Source organism: Cydia pomonella, chromosome 3 (genome assembly GCF_033807575.1).
Source record: "Cydia pomonella isolate Wapato2018A chromosome 3, ilCydPomo1, whole genome shotgun sequence".
Classification (NCBI taxonomy): Eukaryota; Metazoa; Arthropoda; class Insecta; order Lepidoptera; family Tortricidae; genus Cydia; species Cydia pomonella.
Genome location: NC_084705.1, coordinates 3,448,421 through 3,476,138, shown reverse-complemented (window position 1 = coordinate 3,476,138; position 27,718 = coordinate 3,448,421). Strand labels below are relative to the sequence as shown.

The following is a 27,718-nucleotide window of genomic DNA, read 5'->3' as shown; positions in this document are numbered from 1 at the left end:
TCTGGGTGACCACAACACAAGTATTCTTGAGCTTATTGTGGGACTTAGTCAATTTGTGTAAGAATGTGCTATAGTTTTTTTTTTTTCACTTGAACCATGAGCGATCTTCAAGGTCGTGTCAATATACGATCAAAACCGTAACTAAACGGTAATCTGAATCAGGCTCCTACTCTAATCAATGAGTGGTAGATGTGTCCTAAAATTTGCTCGTGCGTGCATGGGTTATGGAAAGGAATAGAATTTGAAATAAATACCGATTCACGTTAACTACTCAAAAATAATGTATACCGCCCAAGGGGACCAAAAAAAAACCTGTGTATAAAATTCGCTAAAAAGGTACAAAAAACTCTTCATTGAATATCACCCTTATAAAAACCTTATTCCGGGAAATCAAGTTACTTCTCCAACCAATGCTCGAAGCTAACTCAACCAAAAATCTGCTAAAGAACGAGCGTTAGTTTAAGCCGAGTCCAGTTCGTTTGTGGGATCACTTTATTTGGTTAACATTGCCCAGTCGACAAACCGCGAGTGAGGCTAACAGTTACGTAGTTCGAATAATTCGAACTAGTGCAATTCAAACTTAAGAACATTCTTTCTTCGCAGACTAAGCAGTAATAATAGTAATATTTCATAAAGAATATCCACGCGTGTCTAAAATATTTGAAGATTTAGCTCGTTTTTTTCCAAATCCCATCATCAGCGGCTGTAGCACGGTTGCATTTTTATCACTTGTCACTATGCCTGTCACTTTCGCACTTGTATACTTGTTAGAGCGTGACAGGCACAGGGACATATGATAAAAATGTGGCCGTGCTATAGCCGCAGATCTTGATTTAGGGTCAATTTCCGTCAATAGGGTATTTTTACTTTCCTATTAGCCAAATCAGTTTCTGTTTTAGAACTGCAAGCTGCCCAAGTGACGTCACGGTCATCTTAACTGCATTTTTTAGTTCTATCCGATTTATTGAATAGAAATTGTGTCAATAAATAACAGCTGTCTACGTCTTTCTCATAATTTTCTGGTGCTTTATTTCTTTTATGGTGTGAAAGCATTTATTTAAAATACAGGCAGACCCATGGCAGATCAAATAACCGGCCAAGAGCATGTCGGGCCACGCTCAGTGTAGGGTTCCGTAGTTACTCTTCCGTCACAATAAGCTAAACTGGAGCTTAAAGTATAGTAAATTGTTAACCAAGGGATGAAACGGTACCTTTCACCCGAGTTAAACAAATAGGCAAATTTGCATAATCAGTACCTAATTAAAGTAAGTCTTTTTACTATGAAGGGAAAACTTTTTGCGATAACTCAAAAACAGCTAAACTGATCATGTCCGCTATAGTTTTCATTTAATGTCTTTCTTAAGCTCTACTTCCACGATTTTTTTCATATTTTTCGGACCTATGGTTCAAAAGTTAGAGGGGGGGGGGACACATTTTTTTTCTTTCGGAGCGATTATCTCCGAATATATTCACTTTATCAAAAAATGTTTCCTAAAAACCCATATTAGTTTTGAAAGACCTTTCCAACGATACCCCACAATCTAGGGTTAAAGCGAAAAAAAAATTTCACCCCCACTTTACGTGTAGGGGAGGTACCCTAAAAAAAATTAAATTTTTAGATTTTATTATACGACTTTGTCGGCTTTATTAATATATATATCCATGCCAAATTTCAGCTTTCTAGCAATAACGATCACGGAGCAAAGCCTCGGACAGACAGACAGACAGACAGACACACGGACATGGCGAAACTATAAGGGTTCCTAGTTGACTACGGAACCCTAAAAAGCGATGGATCGATGTCGTGAAAGCAGATATGATCGTAAACGAGAGGACGTCCAGGATCGCGCAAAGTGGAGAAAAGCAAGTAGGAAAGCGGACCCTGGCAAAGGCCAGGATAACCTAGATCGAAGAAGGAAAAAACAGGTAACATCCCTGTTGTGAAATAAAAATACATTTATTTGCAAGAATGCAGGTCAAAAAAGTTACAAAAAGGGTACATACAGATACATTCCGTCACATAATGGCATGCAAAATTATTTACATTCTTAATTCTAATATGTGGTTGGTGGAACTGGCCCTTAGTGACAATGGGACTGACTGTGAGTGTGAAGTACCTTTAATAAAAGAATACAACATCTCGATTTTAACCCACCGAAATGCTCTTTATGAGTCAAATCGCTCTGTTATCAACGTCGCTTCTCTTTACCCTATTAACTAAATATAGGAATCTAGATCAAATACACAATGATCTACATGACCTAACTGTTGCGTGTGTATCGGATCTCTGCTAACGAACGATAATCTTCTTATGTGATGCAACTTATGCAACGTATTTGGTAACTGAGGTTTTGGTATAGTCGCCATCAGATATATCGGAGCGGCCGAGGTGCTCAAAAATATCTGAACACGCACTCGAACGCCTTGACAATCGCCTCTATTGTCAAGGCGTTCGAGTGCGTGTTCAGATATTTGAGACCACCTTGGCCGCTCCGATATATCTGATGGCGACTGTACATGGACAAAGCTGATATTTTGGTTTTGCATCTCGATAATTTAACCTGATGATGTAATTTATGTACATATTCCATTTTGAACTTTTATTGAATAACAAAGAGTTCAAAATTCAAAAACAAAATGTCTGCTTCTTGGTCTCAGGAGGTGCCGTTCGGATGTCAACTGCAGCCTGCGTTACTGTTGCAGCGTCGTTGTTACAGCCGCTATATCTGACAATTTCTTTGATAAAATGAGTGACGTTCGCCGCCGTATTACTGCCGCGATTATGACGTTAATTCTTTGGCCATTTTATCAAGTAAATTGACAGATACAGCGGCAGCAACAGTTATGCAGCTGTAGTTAACGTCCGAACGCCACCTTAAACTTAAAGCTCAGGGTCAGCTTAATATTTTTCAATTAACATGCTTTGAAAGTGGGTCACTGTTGTTCTAAAAAGTGTGCAGAAAATGATACATTTGTGCTCTAGAGTACTTTCTAACTACGTTTTTCTTTTTATTACGATATGTAATTGAAATTTTGGTTTTAGATGGATTTGTTGTACAATTTCCATTCTGATAATTAACTCCCCGTTCCATAAATAACGATATATTTACCTTAATTGTTAATTGAAAGTACCCTCAAAAAATACAACTGAAGTACTTACTATACTTAGCCGTATTTATTAAATGCACGTGTATTTTACTTTCCTCGTATTCGAAATGAAAAGTAGAGTGTTTAACTCGGGTGAAAAGCACCATTTCAGTCGCCGGGTATTGACGCTCGAACGCAGTGAGACAAACTACCTCGACAGAAATGGGTGCCTTTCATCCCTTAGCTACATAAGTATAATTTAGTTCATTCTAGTATATTCTATAGAGAGTTCACTATTCTGCCTAAAGTTTTATTTAATTTTATGTAACACGGTGATAATTTATTAAACATAATTGAATACCACTTCCCTCTTTATATCTTCATTTTTATTCTCTATAACTCCTTGTTAATCTTACGTGACCCAATAATACCTATTTCTCGTCCATTATTAAAAGTTTCTCGCAAGTAGGCACTTGGCACGCTCTCATTATGAAAGACCATGATATATTATAATGTAACATATTGACAACGTGACGAGACAAACACCTGTAGAAGATGGAGATAACGCGCGTTTCACTCTTATACTTTTAGCGAAACATTTCATTTGGGATTTTTATCTACGCAACTTTCCGGGTATTTTCATTGTGTAGTAATAAAATATCGTTTTACACAGACTGGTAATATTTTTTTACGACTATCCATTATCCATACTAAATTAATATTTTATTCATGGAAAATAAGAATAAACAGATAACGATTATGTTTATTTTAAAATGTTATTTGTATGAACAAAACTAAATAAATATTTTCTTTTAAATAAATATATAAATATTGCAAGATATTATTACACACATTGACTAAATCTCACAGTAAGCTCAATAAGGCTTGTGTTGTGGGTACTTAGACAACGATATATGTAATATGTATTTAAAATCCGTAAATACATAGAAAAGACCCGTGCCTCAGGAACAAATTCGTGCTCATCACACAAATAATTGCCCTTAGCAGGATTTTAACCCGGGACCATCGGCTTCATAGTCTACTACCCACTAGGCTAGACAGGTCGTTGTTTATGGTTAGGTATGGCGGGCCTACGATGGTCACGCGTTTACATGTATGTGCGAAAGTGAGGCATGACACGATAGACAGTCAACGATCATATCCCTACCTATATCAAAAACCCTCATATATTTTCTGCAAATAGATATGTCACTGATGAAAAACTTACACATATATCATGAATAACCTTTCCCTATTTCGACAGTATGACAGGCAAATTGATCAACAAAGCTACTTCACGGTCGACCCCGAATAAAATAGATAAATACGGAAATATCGGAATACTGAGAGAAAGGAAAACTGCAGGGTAATCTGCAATAGTACAAATAAGAAAAAGGGATCGGGTATCATTCGCGTCAGTACGATAGGACGTCGAAATATTGTTAAAGGAATAAAAGAAAAACTTTACCACAAATAAGATATTTAACGGGACAGTAACTGTAAATAATTCAAACAATGCAGCTTTAGCAGAATTCAAATATACTTTTAACAAGTTTATTTATAACTTTCACAAAATCAACCACAAACTCTAAAGTCTCTCACGGTTAAAATCATTGTTTTTCCTGCTTAGGTGTTATTTTTAGAGAAACGTGCCTTGACTTTGTCGTAGATCTTAATAAAAATGCTATTTATTATTGACATATATATTTTTAAAGATAGCATTACACCTTTCAGCCTATTTATGTGATAATTGGAAGTCATTCGTATATGAATAAATGAATATCGAGAATAATTAAAATTTCATACCACTAAAACCTACCTACGTCTCGTTTAAGTTCGTGTTTATATCAAAAATACACACATTATTTTAGTACCATATATGTTTGTTTCCTCGTGCCCATAGTAGTAGCTCTGCTTAGTTTGGTTAAAGTCAATCTGTGTATGAATGACCCCAAATATAAAAAAAAGTTCATAAATTCGCATTGTAAGTCCAACCTATCCCATAGACACCGTGCAAAATGAGGGACTGATAAAGAATCTAATATTGTTCATTTGTATACAATTAGTTCAAAATATCCAATTAAAAACAACTGTTTTAAAAGCAATTGAAACCGTAGTACCCAAGCTGTCAATGAAATCCTAATTACCCTAGCACGGTAAAATAAAACGGACGTAAAGGAAGCCACTCACGCCCATAACACTGCCTTTAACTTTTATGACTTTCACGTGAGCCCAACATGCTACAAGCTTTCATACACCGTTAACGTATATTATTGTATAATTCTGCTGAAATTAGATACTCTTCATAACATTGAGTGGGAAATTTGATCTTGATACGTGGGTTTAAAGTTTGTTTTACGCAGTTTTGTTTTCGGATGGGTTAATATGACAAATGTTCACGTTGCTACTTAAGAGATAATCTAATGCATCTGGTTGATATTAATGATTAAAATCATCCTGTTAAGACATGTCTTTACGTTTTATGAGCCACTGTGCCGTTACATTCACTGGCTTGTGTAGAATATATATTAAATAAACCTACAGCCCGATTCGAAGAATGATTAAGACACGTTTAAGATCTTGGAAAGATCGTTAAAAGATCGATAACTAAACGACATGTCAAAATTGATGTTTATTTCGATTCCACTGTGATCCCAGTAAGATCTATCTACGATATTTCTAACGTCAAAGTTTCATTGGTCAATTATACGACATACAAACGATATCTAAATGAGAACTTATCGTTATCGTATCTCATTCTTCGAATCGGGCCGTGAAGTAGATAAATACGCAAACCTTATGCGATGTCCTTGTTTTTCTTCGAAGAAACGTCACTTTTGACACTGACATATCTAATCCATATCGTATGTTTGACGTATCTTAAAGTTCGAATTGGGTCGATAGTGTTTAGAAAAGATCCTCTGACATATAACTGAGCACGCTAAGTTTGCACGAGCGTGGCACTCTTAGCAGTTACAATGTATAGCTGCTCCATACTTAAATCTAGGCGAGCGTCTAGTGAATGAATTATGTATTAACAATGTATTTTAACGGCACCAATCATGGGATATTTAATAGACAAATTGGAGTATTTTTGATATTTCATCGACACCTGTAAAATTTCTACCTCTTTATGCATTATAAGTCCAAATGTCCTATTTGTCCTTCATGTTTTCTACCTATTTAATGAAAGCTACTTTCATTGGTTTCAATATTATTAACAAAATAAAACCATGGTTTTTTGCTCCAGTCATGGGATGTATGGCGCCATTCATTTTCAAACTAACAAATATCAATGAAAATTTAAACTTAAAGCTGCTCTTTAGCTCCTGTTTATGGTAAAATGCTATCAGCGTTTAAAAACTGATGGTAAATACTTTACAAGATTTGTCTATACTATCCCATTACTAGTGCCCGTTCCATCATAGGGGCATTTACAACGATTTCGAAATTGTCATAAACTTTTCTGCTATAATGTTTGGCAGGTTTCAGATTTATATTTCTGCATTTTATTCAATAAACAAATATCAAACAATGGATATTAGGAGTATTACGCCCATGCACTACAAACTAAGGTACTGGTAATCACATTAACTGTGACGACATCCCACACGACAATCCCCTACGTACCTCAAGTTTGCGGTAATACCAAAGTTACACCCAAGTCGAACCGAGCATCTGCTCTACGTTTATACTATGACTGGTTAGAATTATTTCTAGGAACAAAACGATATAAAGATGTTCAAACCTCCATGGAACTTACGATGTTATTCATTTGACGATGATGTTTATTCTCTGGCTTTTCGTTATGTACATTAAGTTTGTGTTATTTGTTGTCAGTTTTGGCTACAATCTGTACCCTTAGTGTAAATTTTATCGACATCATAACGTGACGAACGCGTTTGCGTTAAGTCTCATTTTGTATAGGATTTTGAGTTTCCAAAACGTCCCGCTTGGCGCGCTCTTTCTAAATCCAATACAAAATGAGACTAAACGCAAACGCGTACGTCACGTTTCAAAATCGAATTTATTTACACTAGGGGTACTGAATGTTAACAAAACGTATTTTTGTACTTAAGTTTGTTTTACGTTGTTTGCATAAATGCCTAAACTATTTTTCATCACACTTGCTCGTAAACGATGTTATATTATGCCAACCTACTGAGATGTACGAGTAATGAGCTACATATATTATGGCCACGGGCGTATTATATATTTTTTTTAATTTCATTATTCCCATGAACGTATTGGGAATAATGTTTTTTTCAAGTAGGTAGGTATAATTGAGCATTACTTTTATAAAATAGTTTTTTGAGTATGTTTATAAATATTTAATTTGATTAATTTAATAGCCGTTCAAAATATTCACTACAGTCGTTAACGTAAACGTCAAGTGTCAACTCGTGGCATGGCTAATTGAGGTTATAAAGTAAAATTGAGTAAGATTTATAACATAAAGTTAGGTGTTATAATCAGTTCTGCCAAGGCCTACTAAATAAGTATCCTAAGATTCCTAAGACACAACGGATTTCAAAATAGCATCAACTTTTCACAATGTTTACCTAACGGAGCGTAAAATCATTTCCATTCGTCACCAATTTCAAGTTTGCCGTCGCCAAATTCCTGACAAATCTCTAAAATTAAACACGAATCAGTAAAACAATTACGAAACACGTTTTAAATGTACAAATCCACGATAATGTTCACAATAAATTCGGTAAAATTGCAATAATTCTGAGGCCGAGTTTCGAACAACGGTCAAACTCTCATTTAAAGGATAGCGAGTATATTTAGCGACTGATCCCTCTCAAAAGCTCCGATTTCACTCGACATTACTTATAAAATAAACCTTATATCGGCTTCATAGAGTATATGTTTGTGTACATTGCAAAAGGTAATGCGAGGTTTGGAAAATAACTTGATAAGCACTTCTATGCGAGGGCCTAATCAGACCCGAGGGAGCATTGTGAGGCACATGTTGATTAATAATTCAGATTTCTTCAGTGTTACTCACGTGTAACAATTTATACATACCCTATTTATTGTTTGTGTATGGAGATTCAACTTATACCTAAACATTTTTTTAGTCTACAGGATTATAATATTTGTGTATTTTTCATCATATTTTTGGCCTTTATTTTATCATCACGAACTCGTTCTATATATATTATCTTATGCATGTAAATTTTTAATCAGAACGAATGACTTAAAACCTGAAATACTTAAGCTTATTTTTGCCGTTTGGTCCTATAGCGGCCCAAGTTTAAATCAATGTTATTAGAAAATAGAATTTAATTTGTTTTGTTTGAACCCTGAAAGAACCGTCACTAATCTGTATGAGTGGTAACTTATACTTGTGTCTGATTAAATAAAAAATAAAAGAAACTAACAGCTAAAATCATAGTAGATACGAGACGAAGAGCGTTGTGCCTAACGTTTCGGCATATAGACAGACGTGTGGAGGCTGCTCACAAATAGAGAATGAGGTATCATAGTCGAAGGGCGAGCGAGCGAAAATAGTTGTTAAAAATAAAAATGTGTCAAAGTATGTCTTTTTCCCCACCTGCTCGACAATGCCAAATTATATATCATGCAAACCTTACCGAAATCAAATCTTTACAGCCATTGGTTTAGCCGGGTAGTAATATTGTACAGAATTTCATTATAACCCGCCGGGTTATAATGTGATTTCACTTCTCATAGTTCTTATTGTTATGTTTTTAAAGTCTAATTTCGTGAAGGCCGTACGAAGGCACACGCGCCGCGGCGGCCGCTGATTTGAAAATCGAATTTATTTATTCGAAAATCGTACTGGCCACCACAAGCTGAATATTGTTTATGAATAAATAAATTGGAAAAAAACAAAAGCCGCGAGTGCTACAAGACGCTTGACGCTGTGTATCAAACATTCATTTTAATTTGTGATTTATTTTAATAAAATATTGTTTCTAGTAGCATTTTTTATTGTCCCGCATAAAACAGTACTTTATCCCTTTGGTGTATAATCTACTGTTAAATATTGTGTAATTGCGACCCGACGGATAGAAATACGGTGTATGTATTATATCTGAAAAAAAAAGTGACGAAATATGATGACTAGTATCAAGAAGGCGGGGCACTAGAGCTAGAAGATTTGTGCTACGATATAAAACTCTTAAGCGAAGGAACCGATTTATTTGCAATTATTACACGCGTCGAATTTACAAATATTTAATTAAATTACAAACTGAACAATGTCCCCGAGGTAAAAGAAGTAATTAGCAATACTGAGACGTATTTTATTATGGAAATGGAGTGTGGTACCCATTTGTAACTGTGCGAATCCAAACAAACATTGCAAAAGCAATCAAGGATTTTTAGTTTGGAATTTGAGGATTTGATAGTACCTAATTGAACATCAGGGCCTGTTTTTATTTTTTTTCCCCTATAGATTTTAATAAAATTTGACCAAGTAGTTTAAAGAACTCCTCATTGTAAGTGGTATAAATACGAAATTACAGCTAGTCTCAAAAAGTAGGTTTATAATTATGCGTTGAGTTACGGAAATACCATACTATCACGTAACTTAGTCTAATATTTTAAAGACATACGGTAAAATTGGGATTATAGATAAGTAGATAGATAGAAGAACACTCCTTATTGGCACACATCAGTAAAAGATACAGCTTAAATAAAAACAATTATATTGTACAGAATAGAGAAATCTATATGTACACCAAGGTATATCGAAATCTGATAAAAAATCAACAATATAATTAAAATTGGCCCATCAACTGAATTATACCTACTGGACATTTTTCAACCCAAAAATAGCAAGACTTCTCATTTGATCTGTAGCCCTAACAAAATTATATTTTACTACCGACTTACCAACGATAGACTTTAGAACCTTATCTGGTGGAAAGTGAGCCTCTCTCAAACCCAGAGAGATAATATATCTCACAGGTTCAGTTAGAAACCTCTTCTCGCTTTCAAGATACCTAAATAAATACTATTTGTCAGGAATGCAAACAGGAACACAAACACAAAAACCTTAAAATCTTTATACTTAATGAAGATTCTTGAAATCACTTCTCTAAAAAGAAAAAAAAACTTTTTTACTGTCCTTAACACATTCACTGCCAGCATCAGTTGCGTGCTACGAGCGTAGCTGATAACACTTGAAAAACCGTATGTAGCGAAAACTGCCTACAAACAGAGAAACCACCAAGTGGGTCGCTGGCAATGAATGTGTTCTATTATGCACTGCTGTGGCAGGTAACAAATAATTATTATTAATCATTTATTTCAAATAACAAGGATTCATAATACATGGTTAGTAACAAAATAGTTCATTATCTTATTATCTACGTTAGTATTCTTATATCTAAGGTTTTTATATTACTATGGCTATGTACACAAATAAATAAATACTCCATTGCAACAGTGCGCACATCACCCCACTACTTGAGCATTGTAAGAGATGTGCACACTGCAGCAATGTAATAAGCAGCAAATAATGGATAAAAACAAAAAATATTACTTTCCTTATCCGCGAATAGCAAAGCTTATCTTTGCTTATCTTTTCGCAAATTATCATTCACTGTCAGTGTGTACTTCCGAATTAGCCTGCCAGATTTAGTTATAATTATAACCAGAGATCGGACAAATTTGCGTCATTGCTCGCAATAATGTGGACATGACTCCAAAATTAATCAAATATGTAATCATTTAATTAATTTCTTACTTGACTTAAATTTTAATTCCTAGTCAATAAATACAAAAGTTTGTTAAAGTATAGTTTATTAACGAAAATAAACAGTATTTTTTCCAAAATTTCTGCAGTCAGTCTAATTCTTTTTACATCAAAAATATACTTAAGTGCTGAAAAACTTCGCTCGCACTCCACTGATGTTAATGGGGCAAACTTAAGTAGTTTTATATATATTTTCTGTTCTTTGTTTAGTTTATCCCGATTTTGAGGTCATCGCCCACAACTTAGAACAGAAAATAAACTCTGAATTATACTGGAATAATAATATTCCTATAAAACTACTTAAGTTTGCCCCATTAACATCAGTGGAGTGCGAGCGGAGTTTTTCAGCACTTAAGTATATTTTTGATGTAAAAAGAAATAGACTGACTGCAGAAAATTTGGAAAAAATACTGATCATTTTCTTAATAAATCTATACTTTAACAAACTTTTGTATTTATTGACTAGGAATTAAAATTTAAGTCAAGTAAGGAATTAATTAAATGATTACATATTTGATTAATTTTGGAGTCATGTCCACATTATTGCGAGCAATGACGCAAATTTGTCCGATCTCTGATTATAACACACTGTTTATGAACCTTGACATCTGTTTTTTTTTTTTTAATTTTACATCATTTAAACTTACGTTTTGCGCTGACACCCTGCAGCATTAGGAGAGCGGCGAGCAGTGTGAGGGTGATAGTTATCTGGGCCATTTTTACCTGAAACAAACAGATCATTTTTATTACCGTTGTTATTTTATGGTAAGAAGCGCTGGTGGCCTAGCGGTAAGAGCGTGCGACTTGCAATCCGGAGGTCGCGGGTTCAAACCCCGGCTCGAACAAAGGTTTTCGGGACTTATGTGCGAAATATCATTTGATTTTCACCAGTCGCTTTTCGGTGAAGGAAAACATCGTGAGGAAACCGGACTAATCCCAATAAGGACTAGTTTACCCTCTGCGTTGGAAGGTCAGATGACAGTACATTTCAGTAAAAACTAGTGCCTACGACAATTGTATGGATTAGTTGCCAAGCGGATCCCAGGCTCCAATGATCCGTGGCAAAATACCGGGACAACGCGAGGAAGAAGAAGAAGATTTTACGGGTCCAATTTTTTCTTTCGCAGCATGGTTCCATTTTTAGCACTTGTCACTATGCCCGTTACTTTCGCACTTACGTACTTGTTAGAACGTGACAGGCATGGTGACAAATGATAAAGAGCCGACCATCTTAGCCCTACAGGTACCTACAAACAGCGGAACTCAACTGTGGAATGAACTGTCACTCGCGGTTTTTTCGGACCGATACGACCATCAAACCAGAAAAGAGCGTACTCTCATCTCAAATTCCGGCAACACACTTTGCAACCTCTCTTATTTTGCAAGATAATTTGCTTACAATCAGGCAATTTATCTGTTCGTTTGCCTTCTATAGCAAACACAGAGCAAAGCTGAGTCTAACACAGATAAAAAAGTACAGTTCAATGTCCATACACGATGTGGTCATGTGCATAGTTCTTTACGGTGCCTGACCTAATATACTCTGCCAAAATGGTACAGTCGGTCATCTAACTTACGATCACTCGTGTTAGGCGTGAAACTTCATAAATAACATGGTAACTGGGTTCTTGACCCGTTGAAACAATCTCAAAGTAACATTTAACGAAGGTTGCTGTTAGGTCTTAATATGCTTAAAGATATTATCCTTCGGTTATGTCCACTTCAAACTTTAGTATTAGATTAACACATACATAGATAGGTTACAAAATGAAAGCAATGGATAGACATGACCTTTTAAACCGAACGGAAGACCCTTGCCTTCCAAGGCAGTGGGGAGACACTGTAGCGTTCGGGCTCCGTTCGGCTCAGCATTGCTCCGAGCGGTTATTAGGGTTGGCATAACTTGACGTCCCTTTGCGTGTACAACCACAGATAAAATAATGAGTTGAGTTTTGTCAACCTTAAATAGCCGGAAGAGATAGTGCCATACATTAGAAAGAGAATGATTTGTCCCTGAATCGCTGACAAACTTCGGTTTAGTAGGAAGTGTTATTTCTGTACGGTAGTAGGTACTATTATTCATTCTGTGTCCAAGGGCCATTTTACCTACTTAAAGATACGCTACTTTTTTTAGATTTTGTAAATGTTATATTGTTTTCTTATATTCACGAGCTTTTTCGATACTAATAGGAGAAAAAAGTTTCTCATGAATTTTATTTCCATTCCATTACGACTTTTCATAGACTTTATATGACGGTAACGGAACAAAACATGCATGGTAAGGCTCAAAGAATTCTTGATTCTGAGAAGAAATAACATAAAAAATTGCATTTCTAAAATAAAAGTGTAGTAAAATATACAATTAAACAACCAAACGGAACAGCCAATATGTGCCAAACGTGAAACTTTAAACTTACAAATGAATGGAACATGAGTACATTTTCTGTGTCACTAGACACAGCGGATAGAGTTGCTCTTTTATACGGTTGATTTGCTGTGGGATTAACTAAGCGGTAACCCAAAATCCTACTCCCTCGTCAAAATCCAGCCTTACAGAATAGGTGATTACATTGCAAGGTTGAAATGCTTTTCTTGTTCACAACTTAGACTCAGTCCGGGTTCAGGCCGAGGCGTCCAACACTTCGTTTTCTGTAGAAAACATTACGTGATCGTCGATCATTGAAAACGAAGTGTCTGACGCCCCAGCCCGGACCTGGACGGTTCTAGTGTGAGTCACCCTTTATATGAATAACGTGAATGTTAGTATGACCAAATAACATTTAACCAAGGACTGCTTCTCAAACCTAATGTGTCCGACTGAAGTGAATATAAATCATAAGCGAAAAACACAAGCGAATTAAATCATAGCATTTGAGCGTGGTTTTCCACTCAACCAGGTAACCAGAAGCGATGAAACAACTCACTTACACCGGACATCCTGCGACACTCCTATGTCCACCAGTCTACCCTGACCTATAACCAAGGACTCATTTAAAACTATCGCCTCGTAAGCTCTAGCTCTAGATATACTGGTCAACAAGGACATATTCCAGTTCAAAAGATACATAGTTATCTAGTAAGTTCGTAGAAGGTGGGACCATTGTAAAATGGTCGAGGAATAGTGACTATCAGATTAGTGGTAGGTGCAGCTGACAAGTCAATCGTAAACGGGATTCAGCATGACGGACCTAATCCTATAATGCACTTGAGCTATTTTTAGACATGATTACCTATTCCATACTGGAAAATCGAATGTCTTCTAAATTTATGAAAAAAACTCCGAGTGATTTAAAGTTTAAAATTGATAATGTTTCTGGAGTACTTTGTAGCAATTTAAGTTTGAACATGTTACAGCTACCAGTGGAATTAAAAAGGTAACAATTAAAAGCCTACGGCAATTTACTAAAAGTCAAATAACAATGCTTACAGGGTGGGTCAAAAAAACGTTGACAAAGAATTATTTCTTACGCATCTTTTACAAAATCTCATTCAAAATTAAATCTCAAATAATTTAACTAAAACAAATCTTCAAAATGTTCTCCTTTAGGTTTGATCCAACGCAGTTTATTTAAATTATCAACACTGTGCCGCAGTGAAATAGTACATTATGCAACGAGAGGAATACGTGAATATTGTACGAGAGTCTGTATATTCACGACAGCCGCTGGCTGGAGTGAATTAAAGACTCGAGTAACAATATTCTTACACCCGGCGTTACACACAATGTTTTTCATCACTTCTTGCGAAGAAAAAAGTAAATTTTAAGCGAAATAATTCTAAAATACGGTGACAGTCCGCCATATTGTCATTTTTGACAGTTTAGGAATCAAACCTTTACGACGTTCAGCCACAGTTGAAAATTGTGTAAAAATATTTTAAACGACTATTAAATTAATCAAATTATATTTTTTTAAACGTGAACTATAATTCTAAATTATAAACGTTAATATTTTAAAAGTAAAACTCATTTCTACCTAGTGCACTTGTATGATTAACTAAAAAGCTTTGTTTCACAATCCATATTTTCCGAGTGTAAAATATAGGCCTTTATCCTTCAGTACATCTGCATGAAACGAGATCTTTTCCAGCAAGTGTGACGAAAAAATTTAACACGTGTGTTTAAGCCAACCTGTACTGTACATTACTCAAATTAAAATAGGCCCTTCTGATTAATTATAAAACAACCTAAAGTCAAATTATACGTACGTAGTTAATTAGTCAATTAAATCAATTACAAAGCCATAACAATTACTAACGTTTAAATAAATAACATCAAAGATATTTTTTTCTGTTCAAAGACCCTTAAAACAACAGTTATTTTAAGGTTTCTTACGTTTGAAATTATTTTTGGTAAAGGCAATTTAAGGCGAATCATGGCTAATAAATGTTGCGGCGTAATAAATGAAACATTAATCATGATTTGTCTCACCAATATTGTAAACGCGAAAGTTTGGATGTTTGTCATTGGCTGTAATATTGTTATCTCAATGCAAAAGCTTAAGGGGAAGGGGGAAAACCGTTTTCCCATACAAACGTAGTCCTAATTTTCTTCTTATGACGACCTGTCTGACCTAGTGGGTAGGGAAGCCGATGGTCCCGGGCTCAAATCCTGGTAAGGGCATTTATTTGTGATGAGCACGAATATTTGTTCGTAAGTCATGGGTGTTTTCTATTTATTTAAGTATTTATAAAAATTTAGAAAACACTTATATACGTACCTACTTAAATACATTATAAATACAACAATAAACACCCAATTTACAAACCTTATTGATCTTACTGTGCGACTTCTTTGGGTTGGCGGGAACGAAATACCGGTTACTCTCATCTCTCGGATACTCTCGGTTAAACTCATTGTGATACGTGAAGAGACAAAAATATTCATTCTATCTCGCTTCGAGATTTGCTATTTAACCGGTTAATTTCGTTCCTCAAGAACGAAATGAGAACGTATTTTGCATAAACCGTTATCTCAAGAAAACAGTTATTTAACCGGTAACCGCAAACGGAAACGAAATCCTTTTCGTTCCCGGGTGAATAAACGAAGCCGGTTTGAAAAATTAAACGATTTCAGAGCCCTGTGTGTAATATAAAGGACATTATCCGTACCATTATAGTCCCACTATAATATTTATTTTTCATTCTCTGTAAGTACATTAACATTATGAAAAATATTTTTACAAAATTATGGATATTAACTATAGCTCTGCCACTTCGTTTGAAAACCAAATTCCGTAGATTTTTTACATGCTCGTAAATAATTTAAAATCGAAAAAATCTAACAAAGGAGCATGGCTGCGATTAATACACATCAAATTACGTGGAGACGCCTAGAATCAATAAGTAAAAGTAAAAAGAGCTTTATTCCATTCCTTCCATTACTATTACAGATGTCAAATACTAGATTATTAAGTCAATTTTAGTTATTAGAATTAAAACATGCATTATATTTATTGAAGTAAAATTATTTTTGTCACGTAATACTTATTTATTTAGTTTTATATTTAGTAAATTTTAATATAAGGACCGCCTGTAGCGGTGAAATCAATCAATCAATACGTTTATTTGTTAACACAGGTACATAATAGGTCTTATAATTATAGTAGCGTATCACCATGTTTTGCCATTAGGCATACAAATATTTAAGTCAAGAAGGAGCATGCAATTATTATAGCTTACATGTATAATCTATTGCATTTTATAAATATAACTAACAACAAGGAGGGAGGATAATGGGAAATACGTTTGTATGGAAAGGCGACTTCGACGCGGTCGTTCACTTTCATCTTAAGTACCTACTCATATTGACAGAATGTAATCCTATCTTGACAGTTATTTCTGAACATCGAATTGAATCTGGGTATATTAGTAGTTATAAAACTTTTAGCGTAGCAGATTCATTGGCGGTCATAAATAACGGTCCCTGTCCACCTGCCAGGCCATACGATTGTTACCATTGTTAGAATGCTTTTCAGAGGGCCTACCGCGAACCACGTTCGACGTGTTGCCTCTCTGTTGCACTTGTAAATTCGCACATAAGTATGACAGAGAGGCAGCACGTCGAACGTGGTTCGCGGTAGGCTCTCAGTCCCTAGATTACTATGGAATATTAAGAGTCCCTGGCAAGCTCGTCCGAATTTTACCTTCCCATTACAAACGGAGTACCGTTCTCATTTTAAAACTACGTGTTGGATTGTAATGAAACTTGCTCCACCTTATAAAATAAACGAAAACGATCATAAACAAGTTTTGTATGAAAATCTTAATTCGCTTTTTTTACGAGTAACTGTGGCATCTGAGGCTACATATAAATATAAAAATATAAAATATAAATATTATAGGACATTATTACACAAATTGACTAAGTCCCACGGTAAGCTCAATAAGGCTTGTGTTGAGGGTACTTAGACAACGATATATATAATATATAAATATTTATAAATACTTAAATACATAGAAAACACCCATGACTCAGGAACAAATATCCATGCTCATCACACGAATAAATGCCCTTACCAGGATTTGAACCCGGGACCATCAACTTCGTAGGCAGGGTCACTACCCACTAGGCTAAACCAGTCGTCAAAATTTATACCTTATTCTATTATATGTACAGAGTTTCAGAGCAATCTAGCTAGTCGTTTTTAAATAAGAGCGTTATAAAGTTTTATACCCCGTTTTTTTTAGATTAGAAAATTTTTAACCTCAAAGTAACTAACTTAACTTAACTTTTTTCCTCCAAAGTCAAAATTAAAAATTGTGTCTTTTACATATTATTGTACCGCAATATTAGATATCATAGGATAGGATTTTTTTCATTATGATTGACATCTGTATATACAATTAATAGATCATAGGATCTCTATTACTTTTGGGGTTAGAAAAAATCTAATCTTAAAAAACCGAGAGTGCGAGTTGGACTCGCCCACCGAGGGTTCCGTACTTTTTAGTATTTATTCTTATAGCGGCAACAGAAATACATCATCTGTGAAAATTTCAACTGTCTAACTATCACAATTCGTGAGATACAGCTCGGTGACAGACGGATGGACAGTCTTTTCTTAATAATAACGCTAAATAAGTAGTGTAAGCAAATATGAATTTTACGTTGGCAACATTCCGAAAATACCTAAATGAATGTGAGAATGATGGGTAATGTTTCATGACTTACCTGGCAACACGTTATAGTTAGGAAGTGGTAGGGGTAAGCGGAAGCTAAGGAGAGTGTTGTACAGACTCGTTCACTTGGATTGGGTAAGTCAAAGAGAAGACATCTTGATGGTAACGGGTTGAGCAAAGTTAAAGAGACACTTCTATTTTATAATTAGAGCCCTCGGATATATTTATAATAAGAATAATTCAAAGTATTCATCAAAATCTAAAACTACAGATAAAAAGAAAACACTTGCGAGAACGGGTCGTACTATACATAAGTCAACTTAAAAACGGGAGACCATTTCACGCTTTTTTTTTCTTCCTAGCGTTGTCCATATTGCCACGGCTCAACGGAGCCTGGGGTCCGCTTTGACAACTAATCCCAAGATTTGGCGTAGGCACTAGTTTTTACGAAAGCGACTGCCATCTGACCTTCCAACCCAGAGGGTAAAACTAGGCCTTGTTGGAATTAGTCCGGTTTCCTCACGATGTTTTCCTTCACCGAAAAGCGACTGGTAAATATCAAATAACATTTCGTACATAAGTTCCGAAAAACTCATTGGTACGAGCCGGGGTTTGAACCCGCGACCTCCGTATTGCAAGTCGCACGCTCTTACCGCTAGGCCACCAGCGCTTTTTTCACGCTTATTTTACAGAAACTTCATAGCACTTAAACCTTTTATAGTTTGCTTTCTTTCTCTTGAATCTCGGTAAACTTCTTTCACAGTGACTGAGCTTCTAATGCAGTTTACGGAAATTACGGAGATGGATCGAGTAAAAACTTACCCCCTTATTCGTTTATTATCGTTTGTCCCTTACCGACGTATTGGTATGATGGAAAGGGACAAACCATGATCAGCGGCATCGTACTCGTAACTTTAGTACACGTTTATGAATAAGGGGGTTAGTTTTTAATAGATTGGCAAATAATTTCAAGTAAGTAAGTATTTTACTATTCTCGGCGCTATTGTTCTGAAAGAACTTCATTTTTCGGGTTCCGTAGCCAAATGGCAAAAAACAGAGCCCTTATGGATTCGTCATGTCTGTCTGTCCGTCCGTATGTCACAGCCACTTTTTTCCAAAACTATAAGAACTATACTGTTAAAACTTGGTAAGTAGATGTATTCTCTAAACCGCATTAAGATTTTCACACAAAAATAGAAATAAAATTTTGGGGGTGGCCCATACTTAGAACTGAAACTTGAATTTTTTTTTTCATCAAACCCATACCTGTGTATGGATATCTATACACAGGTATGGGTTTGATGTCCTATACAAGTTTGATACCCCGTGTGGGGTATCTATAGGTCTTCAAAAATGATATTGAGGTTTCTAATATTATTTTTTTCTAAACTGAATAGTTTGCGCGAGAGACACTTCCAAAGTGGTTAAATGTGTGTGTGTGTGTGTGTGTGTGTGTGTGTGTGTGTGTGTGTGTGTGTGTATGTGTGTGTCCCTGTAACTTCTAAAATAACAAAATGATAAAACTTAAAAAAATATATGATCCGTCCGTATGCCACAGTCACTTTTTTCCGAAACTGCTTACCAAGGCAAACTTCCACCGAAAATTGGTTTGAACGAGATCTAGTAAGTAGTTTTTTATCATTTTTCACCATGCCTGTCATGTTCTAACAAGTATATCAGCGCGAAAGTGACAGACATGGTGTCAAGTGATAAAAATGGAACCATGCTGCCACCGCTGCTCTATATTAACAAATTCAGCGTTAATCAAGACAATTTGTCATTTTCAGAATCAAACATGCTATTGTCTACAGCGGAATTCGAATATACACCTGAGATTAAACTAATATTTGAATGATATCAGAATCATATCAATTAGTGGTCATCGACTCTTAAGGGACAAAATGCTGTGGACATTTACTTATTTATATTATATACAAGTATTTATTTTCAAAATTACTAAAATACAGAGTTCACATTCACATTAGCTTCATTATATATTCGCTTCTATTGGCCCGCCCTAACAATCAACTATATTTCAGATTTCTACAAACATCACAATTTAAAAACAGCGTAAGTCCAAAAAAAAGATGCACGAAATACACCTTTTATTCATCAGCAAGGCAAAGGCAAGTCAAGCCGTTGGTCTGAGCCCTTTGCATATCTATTTCCATATGAAAATCCGTGTGATGTCATTATAAGGGCACTGGCGGCGTGGCAAAACCAATAGACAACAACCTTGTTATTTTAGTTGTGCTCGAGCTCATACAAATATAATTTAGATTTGTCAAATTAAAGATTCAAAATTAAATGGAGGGGAAGACCTTTTTATAGGCCTCTATTTTTTTTATACTACATCGGTGGCAAACAAGCATACGGCCCGCCTAATGGTAAGCAGTATCCGTAGCCTATGTACGCCTGCAACTCCAGAGGAGTTACATGCGTGTTGCCGACCCTAACCCCCTCCCCCCCTCGTTGAGCTCTGGCAACCTTACTCACCGACAGGAACACAACACTATGAGTATCTATACTTTGTTTTGTTATCATTAAAAAGAAGGTAAGCGATCTGGACGTGTATTTTTAGTGAAGATGTATTTAGTATTTAGGTAGCAGGAAATTAAGAACTCATACAAAAGTCAACAGGTAGTGCAAGGAGCTAAATATGGAGACTATTAAACACAAACACACATACTACTTATATAAGTATTAAAACAATACCTAATACACTAATAAATATACAATATATTTATACTTACACATATACAATATATATAAAATGGCAACTTAAGGCAGAGATAGAAAGTATAGTAATGGGGAGAGATTTAAGTTAATCTTAATTCTACTGGCATTACTGGCAAAGCATTCAACAACCGAACAGGTAAAAGAGTTATTATACAATTTTGAAGTAGATGAGGGAGGAGCAAGAATATGAGTCTGAGAACATCTGATAGAAGAGAGATACTTGAAACGCTCTTTGAGATAAAAGGGTTATGGGTTTGAGATAAAGGTGGTGTAGCGGGGTTAAAAATAATGCCATAAAGGAGGGCAAGAACATGAGAGTCACGGCGAAGACGAATAGGAAGCCACTTGAGCTGAGAACGAAACTGAGACACATGGTCATATTTGCGAAAGCCAAATATAAACCTTATACAGAGATTCTGGAGGCGCTCAAGCTTATTCAGCTGATCCCGCGTAAGGTCATGGTGAATCAGTTAACTAACCTATCACTTAAAACGAATTATAACTTTTTTTCGTAAAACCTAGTTATTCAAAATGTCATTTGTCACTTCTTTACATCAATCAATGAGGATGTTTTTAAACTACGTCCCATAGTACTCGATGAAATATCGCCATGAAAAAAGTGTTTAGCACTACGTAATTATTATTTTTTAACTCTAACAATAGGCAATCCGAGAAAAAAATTATAGGACATTTTAGTCTTTAAATATGATCAGGAACACACTTCCAAAAAACCGTGTATAAAGGATATAAAGGAACACTTTTGCTCAGTGCGCCACAGAGTTAAAGGAAAGCCAATTTCGCAAAGTAGCTCATGTATGCGTTGTAATGTAATCGTACATTATCATATATACGTATGCATAATGCTCCCGTTGATATCGTTTTCTTTTAAATATATGACTAAGCTATTCTATTCAACGTGCGATTTTGACTTATTCTTAAGGGGCTGTCAACAATTCCTTGAAATGAATGTTACTTAAGCAGTTTTTTAAGAAAAACTATTTGTTTTATTAAAGCAAAAAAATATATTCATTATATTTTAAAGACTTGGCCGTACTCAATACATAATCGGACGAAATCGGTTCGATAGAAAATAATTGCAAAAATTGATCATAAATTCACCATTAAACGGTTCTATGTCTAGGGTTGCCATACGTCCCGTATATAAAGGACTGTCACCCTATTTAATTATCGCACCCCGTATTTTTACCCGTCCCGTTTTTGCCCCGTACTTATATCAATACCGCTGTAAAATACGTATATCTATTTGTTTCCGTATTCATTCCGAATAATTATAGTAAACCCTACTTCTTTATTTTTGACTTATGTGCTTGCAACTAAAATCACAATTTCATAATATATTACCTAAACTGCTAACGAGAAATGTAACACAAACAGTCAAACAATCCACCTTAATCCTAAAGGTACTGATACACATGCTAATTACTAGCACGAAAGCATGCTACTATTGAGCAAATGCTACCTATTAGCATGTGTGTCTACGACGTGCTCATAATTAGCATGCTTTTTAGTAGCATACTCAAAGATAGCACGCCCTGCTATTTTTGAGCGTGCTACCTGAGGCGGGGGTAGAGAGGGGAATGGTAATAGCAAGTGTGAACACGTTTGCTAATAAGCTTGCTAGTATCGATCTGTTGTTTGCAACAGGTGCATGTGCCTGCGTCTGCCAAAATGATGATTTTTATAACCCGGAATATCTTCTTCTCGCATTTCTCTTATCAAACGTACACTAGCTCCAAGGTCTTGTCTCCTGGTCAACCAATCACGAACCCAAATCTTCCTGCTTTTTTTCTTCTTTCTATTTCTCAAAACGTTGGTGATGCATTGTATCGCCACCAAAAGAATTATTTTATTGAGCTCTAGGCGGAAAGCTACGTCGTCCATCGTTCGTGGCAGAGAGCACGCTACTAAATGGCATGTGTATTCGGAGTATTTGCTTTGAGCATGCTTATTCGTGAGTATGCTCAAAATTAGCATGCTTATTTGTAGCAAATGTGAACAGTGCATAAGCACGCTCAAACCAAGCATGCTCATAAGCACACTTTTAAGCATGCTATTATAGAGCATGTGTATCAGTACCTTTATAGTTTACTTATTAAAAAAAAAATCCCCTGCCCAGGCCCAGTAAAGGTACTGTTACACATGCTGATTACTAGCATGCTACTATTGAGCAATTGCTACTTAGTAGCATGTGTGTCTAAACATTGCTAATAATGAGCATGCTCATTATGAGTAAAATCAACGGTCGTGGGATTTTTGATGATGCTAACCTGCAGTACGGGTGGAGGGGAGCGTTCTTTTAGCGCGTGTGAACAGGTTTGCTTATTGAGCATGCTAGTATCGCAGTAGTAAAATGTAAAAACTAGCATGCTAATTGCTAGCAAATGTAAACTGCCCATAAGAATGCTCGTATTGAGCATACTCAGTAGCACGCTTTTTAGCATGCTATTTTAGAGCATGTGTAACAGTACCTTTACTGTGACAGTGCTATCTCATTTACTCCGATTTAAATAGACAGTGTGCGCGCTTTCGGTACTGACAGCCTCTTAAGAGTCATATGAACAACCTAGTCGCTACCGTGAAATCGAAGTTACGCTCTCATGTTACCATTTATTTAATGTGTTCCGTGTATTTTTTGTGTTAAATTTAGTAAGTGCTATGTAGTAAGTGCTTTTTTTCTATCTAGGAAACATATGTTGTAATAAAATTCAACGTATCATCATCCCTATTCATCATCATTATATCAGCCCGTTATCGCCCACTGCTGAGCATAGGTCTCTCTTCCAGTACGCCACTTGTCCCGGTCCTGAGCCAATCTCATCCAGAAGTGACCTGCAATCTTCCGAATGTCGTCAACCCAACGAGCCAACGGACGCCAGGGGCTTCTTTCATCCGAAAGCGGCCACCATTCCGTTAACATTTTAGTCCACCTGCCATCACTCTGCCTAGCAACATGTCCCGCCCAACTCCATTTTAGGTTGGTAATTATCCCTATTCAGATACCACAAAACATACGGGTCATCTTCACCTCTTAAACTCGGGGCATGATTTTCTATACGATCAAGGAATCTTTTGGCAAAAAGTATGTCATTAAACGAATAAAATTAAATTCATACGAACTTACATTTTGTTTCAATAACGGTATGCCCTAGCATATTTTTTGTATTTTTTCGGAAATAGACTGGTCGTTATTTAAATAGAAAAAAAAATGCAGTCACCAATTTATTGTTTTCCTCTATTAATTGGAGAATCGGTAACGGTAGATCAGACAATTTTTCGTACGGGGAAAAACGTCTTGTTACTTTGTTAGAAAGAAGGAAAAACATGAAGACGAAATCTTAATAATTTCCGCTTTGTTCTGTTATTATTAGTTTTCATTTCTCATGCAGTCAAAGTGGGTAGTTGGCGTTATAAATAGTGTGCAGAAAATGATACGTTTCTGCACTACAGCATTTTACTTTCCCAGTACGTTATTTTCGTTTATAATACGATAAGCAATTGAAATTTGATATTAAATGCATTTGTTGTACAATTTCCATTCAAGTATTTAACTCCCCATTCCAGGTCACGAAACTTTTACCTAAATTGTTAATTGAAAGTCCCCTCAAGAAATACTATAAAAGTTTATACTTAGTAGTACTTTCCTCGTATTCGAAATGAAAAGTAGAGTGTTTAACTCGGGTGAAAGGCACCATTTGAGTTTCGGACTATTGGCGCTCTCACTGCGTTTGAGCACCAAACTACCTCGACAGAAATGAGTGTAATAATGATTGTAATTCAAGTTTAAAAATAAAATAAAAAGTGTTCCGTGAAATTCAAAATCACATATTTTTAAGTACCTAAATACGTATAAATATTTCAGTGTTTTTTTTAACAAAATAACCGCAAATTCCCATGCTCCCGAATAATTCAGAGTATAAAATGGAATGTGATTGAATGAATGAGTGAACTATGTTTTCCCGCTAATCCCATTAGCAAACAATTCCCCGAATCCAAACTTCATTCGCAACTGATCCAATATACCGGACGTTACCCGGTCAGGGGGCTACCACGAACATCTTTACGTTCTATCTCCTCTCTGTCACTCTTGCAAATTCAGTAGAGACGGAAATAGATGAAATTTCTATTTGCGTTCGCGGTTATAGCCCAGTGTCAATTTCCATAGGATGACGTGGGAAGTATATTGCCAAGGCACTTTCGGGCGTCCTCGGGGGAGTGGAAAGCCATTCACTGCTACGCTTATAGTAGAATGGAAAGCAAATTTAAGAAAACTTTGTTAAATAAAATTCATATTTAAAAAGTTTAAGGGCTTGTTTTACAATGTCCACGTTGATAAAGTCCTAAGTTTTGCAGGAAGTTTTATCTGGCAGATAATTTATTTGTTAATTAGCCAGCCAATACTATACTATAATTTGAACATTGAATATTGTAAAACCTAATGATATACATATATATGTGTGTGTGTGTTATATCATAAGGATAAAGATTGTAAGAAATCATTTAATATTTCCTATTTAATGTCATTTAATTACACTGTTAACCGGATTACTACGGCAACTTAACTGACAGCGGAAGGTTTCCAATATAAATATATTATACAGGATGATTCAGGAGACGTGAGCAGGATCAAGCCTGCATATTCGGTAAATTATCAGCAACTGTTTCGTACCAGTATTTGTGAGATTAACGTTAATTTAATTTCTACTGTTAAAAAAAAAGAGTTTTATTTTATTTACGATATTTATGGTCACCCTCTTTATTTTATCCATAATAAGTGACAAATTGAATGTCATCGGAGTCTGGTTACTTTTATAAAGTCGTATCTCACTCAAGTGTGACATTTTATTTTCTTCATAATCAAAGTGCTGTCTGAACGGTTAAAGAGGTTTTATCTTTGTTAATTAAGTGTTGTAGGGTGTCCATGATTGTAGATAATCAAATTTGTCCTTACGAAAAAGTTAAATAACTGATAAAAAGCGTGATTGTTTTACTTAAATATGATGGTGAACGATTCATTAACATTTACTGATTGTGTAGGCTTAGTCCAGCTCACGTCTCATGAATCACCCTGTATACATATATGTATATAAAGTCTGTTATGTTGCACGATGAATCTATTTACCACTCAGTATCAACTCCTATGTTTCCACAATATAACTTGAAAAATTGTTTCGGCACTGTTTGTCTTCTCCGTAGTGCATTTATTGTATCTTTTCATGTAATGACTGTTTGTCGCCATAATAAAATAAAATAAAAAATAAAGAAAATACTTTACTGGTACATTGTGAAACAGGCCCTAAATATATATATTTTGGCATATCCTCGAGACTTATAAACATCAAAACGTACCAAGACCAATTTAATTTTGATTTATTAAAATAAATATTTAATTTAGAATTTAACGGGAGACCTTTATATAGGCCTGTGACGTTTTAACTTAGTAACATCTTTTCTACTATAATACAATACTGGTAAAACTTTTCAGTTATTGAAAAGTTTATAACGAAAACATTTAATAGGTTACCAGATTTTATCAAAATAATTCTACCATGTTTCTTGAGCAATAACAGCTACGTGAAAAAAACCGTATTTAAACACACTTAAAGTTTAGTTTTGTCTAAACTTTGTAGATCTGAGTCAACAAACTTTTAGGTCCCAGAGGCAATTTCAAATTGTTTGTAATTGGCGAGACAAAAATCACTGTCAAATTTTACACAAATTCAATAGGACGTGAGTTTTAGATAGTGATATTTAAATACATTTTGTTATTAAAATTACCTAACAACAGTAATGCTTCCTATTCTCAGGTGTAGTTTTAACCTTTCATATGTTTGTAGGGTTTGCATGACGAATCTGAAACTTATGGGATGATCCGGGTATCCGGATCCAGATCCAGATAATTTCATACATTTCGGATCCGGATTGCAAACTTTATACGTGTGGTGGTCAAACATCATGGGTTTAAATCTCGGTTGTGCTATAAAGAACAGAAAAAACCTAGATGCTATCACAAGAATCCTTATTATACACAGACAAAAAGGAAAGAAACCTATTATTAGTTGTAATTAACTTTTCAATAATGAAACTAGCCAATACGACGAGCGTGTATGAGGAATGGCATGAAAGTGAAGGAAGCGAAAGAGGTATGTCAGGATCGTAGCAAGTGTAAATCCGTGGTCTCTGCCTACCCCTTCGGGAAATAGGCGTGATTATATGTATGTATGTAAACTAGCCAATGAATGCCGTACATTAATTGGCTATTTATAAATCATATCTGACGGGATGTCAAATAATCATTATAGCGCTTACCCTTCCGGGTAGAGGCAAGGAACAGAATCTCCATATACCAAAAAGTGTCGGACAAAAAACAATAAATAGGTGGCGCTACAATACCTAGAATACTTGAGAAAAAAATCTAATCACAGACAGCGTACTTCACTCAGTCAATAACGCCTAGGTTCTTAGCTACGCTAGCGCTACTCTGGAGAGATTTGGAACTATTATTTATAGCTGACAGCTGGACACTTTTGCAACAATTCTGCCTCTACCTTCCATTATAGCGCTGTGTTAAATTAATTAATCTTTATAGTGGAATTTAAAAAAAACTAACTGTTTAAACGTAATTTTATTTTATTATAAATGTACAGGAAAATTTGCCACTTTGACAACAGATGAAAACGAAAAAAAGATTGAAATTATGTCGTCTTTAATTATTTCACTTCGACCATTCAGGATATAAATATAAATAAATATGTAATTGGGGACAATCGACCTAGCCGCAAACAAAGCTTGTACTATGGGTACTAGGCCACGATATACATACGTATATAAATAAATACATACCTAATATATTCCTAGAAAATACCCGTAAATTGTGTTCATCACATAAATAAATGCCCTTACTGGGATTCGAACCCGGGACCATCGGCTTCATAAGCAAGGTCACTATCATCTGGGCAAGACCGGTCGTCAAATATTTTTCTTATAAAAAAATAAAAAATATTTTTTATCATGTAAGTT

The 27,718-nt window shown here is 35.4% G+C and overlaps 1 protein-coding gene across 2 annotated transcripts in view; it reads right to left on the bottom strand.

The window, feature by feature from the left end:
- Positions 1–27,718, bottom strand: part of LOC133515818 (neuropeptide CCHamide-2) — a 56,266-nt gene that overhangs the window by 15,073 nt on the left and 13,475 nt on the right. The window contains exon 2 of one of the 2 annotated variants that reach the window (XM_061848413.1): positions 11,470–11,545. In XM_061848413.1, the coding sequence (XP_061704397.1) occupies positions 11,470–11,539 (70 nt within the window). In that variant the 5' untranslated portion in view covers positions 11,540–11,545. Of the gene's footprint in view, positions 1–11,469; positions 11,681–27,718 lie in introns of those variants that run through there. The other variant, XM_061848412.1, reaches the window with a different exon arrangement.